The sequence below is a fragment of the Physcomitrium patens genome, chromosome 10 (assembly GCF_059467195.1).
Source record: "Physcomitrium patens ecotype Gransden chromosome 10, ASM5946719v1, whole genome shotgun sequence".
NCBI classification, from domain to species: domain Eukaryota; kingdom Viridiplantae; phylum Streptophyta; class Bryopsida; order Funariales; family Funariaceae; genus Physcomitrium; species Physcomitrium patens.
The window spans coordinates 14,544,536-14,552,015 of NC_143419.1; the positions used below are offsets into that span (position 1 = coordinate 14,544,536).

General features: G+C 38.2%; 1 protein-coding gene and 1 long non-coding RNA gene across 4 annotated transcripts; both read left to right on the forward strand.

Annotated features, from left to right (window-relative positions):
* The first annotated feature begins 303 nt into the window (after nt 1-303).
* LOC112287521 (uncharacterized) lies at nt 304-1,343 on the forward strand. Its single transcript, XR_002971316.3, has 2 exons — nt 304-796; nt 874-1,343. It is a non-coding gene; the product is annotated as an uncharacterized LOC112287521 (long non-coding RNA).
* A 3,526-nt stretch (nt 1,344-4,869) lies between these two features.
* Nucleotides 4,870-7,272, forward strand: LOC112287252 (peroxidase 5). 3 transcript variants are annotated; one of them, XM_024530084.3, is made up of 5 exons: nt 4,870-5,003; nt 5,453-5,781; nt 5,981-6,160; nt 6,273-6,438; nt 6,539-7,272. In XM_024530084.3, the coding sequence occupies exons 2-5, from the start codon at nt 5,536-5,538 to the stop codon at nt 6,931-6,933; spliced, it is 987 nt and encodes a 328-aa protein (XP_024385852.1). In that variant the 5' UTR covers nt 4,870-5,003; nt 5,453-5,535; the 3' UTR covers nt 6,934-7,272. The 3 variants fall into 3 exon arrangements, with proteins under 3 accessions (XP_024385852.1, XP_024385851.1, XP_024385850.1); XM_024530083.3 differs by lacking the exon at nt 4,870-5,003 and adding an exon at nt 5,033-5,260; XM_024530082.3 differs by lacking the exon at nt 4,870-5,003 and having other exon boundaries at nt 5,033-5,781.
* Nucleotides 7,273-7,480: the final 208 nt, after the last annotated feature.

Here is a 7,480-nt window from a genome sequence, read left to right on the forward strand (position 1 = left end):
CTAAACCCTCTGATTGGATTGTAGATTTTTTTCATTTGTTTAAAGAAAAAAAATAAAAGAGTGCAAATGATTTTCTTAGGAGACATTAAATTTTTGGAATAAAAATAAAGAAATTTAAAAAAACACTTTTGAATGGCAATAAATTTGCACGAAATTGCAGGAGATTTGCATGAATTTCTTTTGAAAAGTTTTTTAGAGCAAAAAGAAAAGAAAAGATAGGGTGCCTAGTCCCCTACCGCTACTCAGTTTCGCGGGTCCATAAATGACGGTTACGACCACGTTGATGGCCACGCAGAGGTGATGCTTTGCGACAGCTACTATGTGCTACTATTAAAATGATTTCAACAGCGTTGCTATCTCATTGTGAGGTCATTGACAGAGGATCCTTCTGCTTGCCTATTTCAATTTGCATCGCTTTCGTAACGGGCAAGCCGATACAATCTACTTCGAGCGGCAGTGCAATCTGCTCAGTGAGGCTATGTGATCAACGTCTCAGTCCGAAGACATTGATTTACATTCAATCTTAGTCGGAAGCTACGCAATTTGTATTTTCGACATTGAATTTGAATGTTCACTGCAGTAGAACTGGTCCGGGATCGCCTTCTTGGATGTCCAACAAGGTACAGCAGTGGAATTCTTCACAATGACCTCGACTGTTCACAACAGTGGAAATGATGCCGGAGTGCATTGTTCACTGTCAACGGCAATTGAATGAGTGTTGAAATGCAAACTTGCAGTAGGAAACTGAAGCGTGTAAGTTACCTGCATCAAGGGTCCACATAGCACATGCCACCAGGTATCATACTAACTCTGCACTCGTTATTACATCAGGCACCAATTCACATCTTAAGGGAATCCATGGAAAATGTGCAGCTGCAGTTTGTGCATGAGGAGTTGAAGCACATCACCAAGGGCACAGTACAAAATGTAAACAGAGTGCAGTGTGCATTTTACTATGTGGGTTCATTCTCTTAATTCCAGAGCAGAGATAAAAGTAAATTATAGGACTACACACATCTTTAGGGAACCTTTGGATGCAGCTGGGAGCTGGGGGATAACTCTGCTACTGTCCAAGGCTGCAGACAAGTTTGCTGTGGCTTGCAGTTAGAGAGAAGGAATGAATTCACATTCATATTTTAAGTATCTACAGTATACTTTGAAACATCATGTGCTTGCCTTTTGTCTCACATGCAAGGACATCCATCCAATGCACAAGAATTGTAAAAGATCCCTTATCTTTTGCCCTCCAAAATAGTATCCATAGTGTGATTTGTTCACTTGCATATTACTTTTAGTATGCTAAAGATGCTATCTTTTGATCAACAAAGAGCATGTTATCTAAATGTTGGATCAGTTCTTGCATTAAATAAGTTATGGTTTGAGATTGTTTAGTTTATATTTGTAAAATCATTTTAGAATTAAAGCACTGAAGTGATGACTATCACATAAGTATTTTAACACTTTCAGACACTAGTAATTTAGTCTAGTATGTATTATTTGCTACTTGAAAAAAATATGTAAAAATTGCATGGTGTAATGTATTTTTATAATGTAATAGATTTTTATATATGCAATGATATATATATATATATATATATATTCAAAATTATACAGAGTAATTTATTTTCATAATGTAATATATGAAGCAATAAGTATTATACACCAATAGGTAACCTGTAGTTTGATTAGTTGGATAATTCTATTATTATAAATATTATTATTTCATTGTTAATTTATTGAATCTTTTTATGCGAGTTTAATGATGTAGAAAAATAAATTGAACCTAAATTCTTAGAAATTAGTAAATTGATTTTCAATATTGAACGATCTAGGATCTATGATAAAATAAAACAGAATAAGATAATAAAGGTCCAATAAATTATTGTCACAATCAAAAATAACAAATGCAACTAAGATTCTATGGTTTACTGATAGATAAAAAAAAAACAAAACCAAATCAAAACTTGCATTAGGAATTAACTTTTTAAAATAAAATAAAATAAAATCAGATAGAAAAGAAAAGAAAAAATAGATACTATGAATACATATATATATATATATATATATATCTGTACAACCAAAAGACCTAGGTCTTGAATTTAGACTAAAATGTATGTATATATATATATATATATATATATATATAATACAATATATTGGAGTCAATTAAAATATAATACTATTAAAAATAATTTATATAAAATATATTTCAAATTTTGGTTTAATTTGAATTTAATATTATTTTAAAATATACAAAACAATCAAAACAACTTAATAATAGAAACTTTTGACCAATTATATTACACGTTTTATTCTAAGAATTATTCAAAATAATATTATTTAAAAACAAAAATAATTATTTTATTTAATGTTTACAGTAATGCACGTATAAATAAAAATGTGTGTGTATATATAAATATATCCATACACACAAAATTATGGTTTTTATAGTATAATTTTTTATTTTATAATAATATAATTATATCTTGTATTTTAGGTTGATTGATTTGTAAATACAATGTATGAGGTATCAGCCATACCAATTTTATATTGAAAATTTCTGAGTGTTTTAATTTTAGAAGCTAAGACTTTTTGGTTTGTGAAAGACAAGTCCTTTGCTAGATATATTTATATATATGATATATAAATAATAATTCTAGTGGTGATTTATGTCACAATTGTAGTTTTAATTCAATAAAAATTAACAATTTTTACCTCATATGTTCCATTATCATATTGTCTACAATGATATAAAGCAATTGCCAATTAAAATATGATTGATGTTTGCTCAATAATATTATGAGAATTAGAATAATTTCAATTTATAATGACGTTTTACTGCCGACAGATGGCAAATTAATATATAACATTGTTGTTTCAAATCTCAGCTTTGAAATCTCTTACTTTGTTGAATAGATGTTGGTACAAAACAAGACCATAGAATTTAATTGGTATCTAGTATTGAAAAATAAAAGTAAAAAATAAAAATCCATATGATTGCCTATATCAATGAATGAATATATATATATATATATATATATACTTGTGTGATTGCCCTAAAATATATATATTTATTTTTTCAAAACCCTAAACCCCTCTTGCCAATATTGCCTGGCATTGAGCTGCGCACAAAAGTTGAGATAGCTACCCATCTCTAATGACACTCATAGATGAGACGCGTATAAAGTAAAAAGATAAGAGTGCGAGCTAGGTACATGTTCTGCAAAATCTCATGACTCTGTAATAATCCAAAGAAAATTAAAGAAAACAGAAGTTGTTGGGGAAGTGATTCTAGCCACCAACTCCAACTCTTCAACTGGGTCTGTGGACGACTGATATGCACAGCTTGTTACCCTTTCAGACCTCTGTCTTTCCTTCCTTCAGGGATGTTGCTCTTGCGGTGAAAGCAATCAATGAGACATCCACTGATTTCTACTGCATTTTCTCGCAGTGAGTTGACCAAGTACATTCTCATGGCAGGACTTGCATGCGAGGAGGAGCTTTGCTCTCATTGCCCTCTCCACGGTCGATCAGCTTGTGGCCTCCAAGGTGGACTGGATGAGGTCACTGGATTCCATATAACTCATGGCCTATACAAACCGACTGTCAGAAGCCCCAAGTTGATCGAAACACGTGTGTGATCCAGCATTTCCCCTATAGAAAAATCGTCAACCACCAACATATATAATAGATTATTCCCTAATGATTAGAATAGAAGTGCTTCCGCAGCCATGCAATGCTCTCCTCATCAATGCAGACGTGATTGAGTTGGGAACCTATTATTTCTGGAGTGGATCACCTCTTCAGGAGTTCAACAAGCGCCAAGTGACATACGGTATTGCAATCGAAAATTTTCCAGCTAAAATTTAGTCACCTTGCACTTACAGACTGCATCATTTGAAATCGGTTTGTCCGTTCAATTGTTGTTTGCAATTGGTGGTATCTCAGTGTAGGCTTCAATAGATCATGCAAAAACACCAAACGTTTGAGAACTTTCGAGGGGCTCCACATCGGTTGTCAAGCAGTAAAAACATCCTGGAGGTTGTGAAGTTGAACAACGTTTGAAGTAGTTTTCTAATGCAAATTTCATAACAAATTTGAGCCTGCTCGAGTCTGCGAATGGAGCATCGATATGTAACCAACTCTATCAATAATAGAATGATTTGGAAACTACTGCAGCGTTGTTGGATTCATAAATGATAGCCAAACCTATCTAGTTGTTCCCAATTGACAGACACCACCCCCATTCAATCAGCCAACCCTTCATCATCAGGCAATCCTAGACCAAGGAGAATAGAACACTCATGTCTTCAGTTACCACCACCAGGTAATGATGGTGCCGGGGCTTGAATCAGAAGTTCAATATATAAAGGCTATGAGCTTGAAAGGTAAATAGCAGCGTTGTGATGTAGACGAAACGAACTTCATAACTGCGGTGCGTCATGATCTGGACAAACGAGTTACCGAATTCCATTAAGACACAGATAGATTTAACATTTCTTGTTTAATCTATCGAGCTCGCTGTTCACAGCAACCACTCAGATACACGCACCTACCCACAAGGAAAGAAGTGTTCTGTTGTTGACTGCAGTTAACTGCTGAAGTGGCGTGTCACGCAAAGTATCGTAACTGCCTGCGAAGAGGATCGTCTCGTCGTGCTGACAAGTTTGCCAGTTTTTTACATCCAGATTGTACAGTCCGTGCAATTAATCCATTAGTTCTGAAATGCCATAGATTACTTCGAAACTCAGATTTTAGAATCTGATATGCGTAAAGACAAGTTTTGAACTTTCACCACCTCCAATGTTCGACAACTGGAGTTGTTACTCGGAAAATGAGTCGTCAAAATGTACACGAGCCAAATGATAGGCAGATTATAAAATGGTGAGCTGGCCAGCGTCGTCGGCATCGGCTTTCTGTGCGAACATCGTCAGCACCAACGACGCAGCTGGTGGGCCAGAAGAGGAGCTGCAATCAGTCCTGGTGCTCATAAGTTTGAGCTGGTGAGTGACTGCCACTATGTAGCTCATTCTCTGCGGTATCTCAGTTCAACTTTCTAACTCGTGGGTAGATAGATGCCAATTTATTTCTAGAGGTCTGTCGATTCGTTTTAGCACCGGACTGTCTGAGCGACTATCATTGTCCTTAACAGCACCCGCGCAGTCTCTACTGGTGCTGAATCGACGAAGCGTTTTCGTGGCCCTTGAGATACCAGACGAAATGGTCTGCATGCGATGATGTCCAAAACAAGTGCTTGATTGTAATGCGTGCACTTTCATCAACAATCTTATCTGCGATTTACTCATTTCTCTCTGCACACCGTTGTCGCAGTGTGGGTGCTCCACAAGTTTAGATTTCAGGAAATATCAAATATCTTCAAATTTCGGCAATTAAACTCAATAGCCATCTTTCCCGGTTGTGTTATTTTACAGCATTGTTATAATTTGTACAGTTCAGGGTGCGGGTTTTCGTCATCTCGAAATTTGAGCACTACCGACAGCATCCGGGAGCTGCTGTGAGCAGAGAAGCTATTGAATGGAGAGCAGACATAATTTGCTCCAGAGAAGACCCACTTTATGGACTGCGGTAGTCCTGGTGATATTGCAGCTGGCCCTTAGTTGCTGGATGTGCACTGTGGATGCGTTGCAAACGGGATACTACGCAGCGACATGTCCAAATGCTGAAGCAATCATAAGAGCGGCTATGGAGAGGGGGATGCAAGAGGATTCTGGTACTGCACCGGGTGTGCTACGGCTCCACTTCCACGATTGTTTTGTAGATGTAAGTTGTGACCATCGACAACCGGATGTCAATAGGTTTGATTATTGGGCAAATCTGAGCTCAAGTGGATGGGGAAACCTGAATTTGAGCAATGTTCTGTATAAAGTGGAAACAGAGAGTTTATTTGAAAATTTGATTTTAATGTTGAAGAATTCGCGACAAGATTCATCATAGAGCTTCGTTGTATTGGCGTGCGAAGGGATGTGACGGATCAGTCCTCCTCGACGGGCCGAGATCGGAGAAAACAGCATCGCCCAACTTGACTTTGCGAGGATACGAGGTGATTGACGCAGCTAAGGCAGACCTGGAGTTAGCATGTTCGGGAATCGTTTCATGCGCGGATATTCTTGCGTATGCTGCTCGTGACGCTGTAGTATTGGTAAGATTACGAAAGAGCTAACTAGTTCAACTCTCTGTTTCTGTTTCAGTTTTGATTACAATAGTCTGTCTCTCCACCGAACGGTATTTATACGATTCTTTTTATGTGAAAGACGGGAGGATTAGGGTGGGCAGTCGAAGCCGGCAGATTAGACGGTCGCGTTTCCGACGCCGGAAGAGCATTTGCTGAGATACCGGATCCAAGCTTCAGCTCTGCCCAACTCGCGGCGGTGTTTGCTCGCAAGGGCTTGACAACCAGTGACATGATAGTCCTATCAGGTAGCCATTCTCAGACTTTCGATCACAGATTCTCCGATTCCACCCACACCCCCTGTAACCGCATCTGAATTATCCGGATGCACAACTGAACGGCCTGCAGGTGCGCACTCCATCGGACGCGCCCACTGCGACTCCGTGAAGACTAGATTATACCCAGTTCAAGACCCCAACCTGAGGGAGCCTCTCGCGGCAGAGCTGAGATCCGGATGCCCTCAGCAAGGCGGAAGCGCGACGTTCAGCTTGGATTCAACCCCCAACCAATTCGACAACGCTTACTATATCGACGTCGTAAACGGGAGAGGCATCATGCGCTCCGATCAGGCCTTGTTCGACGACCCTTCCACCCGCACCGAAACCATGTTCAATTCCCTTGGCGCTGCTCCGTGGGCCTTCCGGTTCGGTCAAATTATGGTCAAGATGGGACAAGTCGGCGTCAAGACTGGCCCCGACGGCGAGATCCGCCGCAACTGCAGATTCGTAAACACACCGATCTAGTTGGTTCGATCCATCGTCATGTTGAATGCCCCAGTCGACGCATCTTGAAGAACACTCTCGCGGCGCCGTCGGTAGTCTAGAACCAGTTTCTAAGAATGACTTCGACTTGAATCTGTCGTTTACATGATGTTCGGCGCCGTGCAAATGGCAACATGTTTACGTGGAGTGTCATGTTTGTATTCATAAGGAGGAGTTCGATGGTGTAGAAACCATCGGAGAAATACAGTAGTGGGTGTCATTGTAAATATAGTTGTCAAAAGTCCACAATTAGACCTCACACTACTGAAAAAATGTGCAAAGCTGTTGGAAATGATTTTACAAATAAAAAATTGAGCAATATATGTGTATTTTGTCAGGAAGTTTGAAATCATTTTGTTTTGAATATCCATTGTTGGAGTAACTTATTAGTCATTTTAGAATTTTGATTTTTTTTTTTACATATTTGTTTGTGAAAAGAATTTTTTTATATCTCCAATATCATAGATTATAATTGATTATCAAATAGGTCTTTAGTTAATCGGTTACTTATGAAAAATTTAGATTACTG

Excerpts from the sequence above, each read along its gene's own strand:
- LOC112287252 (XM_024530084.3), top strand. The coding sequence starts at position 5,536 with ATGGAGAGCAGACATAATTTGCTCCAGAGAAGACCCACTTTATGGACT. Across the intron at positions 5,782-5,980 it reads TCCACGATTGTTTTGTAGAT|GGATGTGACGGATCAGTCCT; the intron begins GTAAGTTGTGAC and ends TGGCGTGCGAAG. Across the intron at positions 6,439-6,538 it reads TGACATGATAGTCCTATCAG|GTGCGCACTCCATCGGACGC; the intron begins GTAGCCATTCTC and ends AACGGCCTGCAG.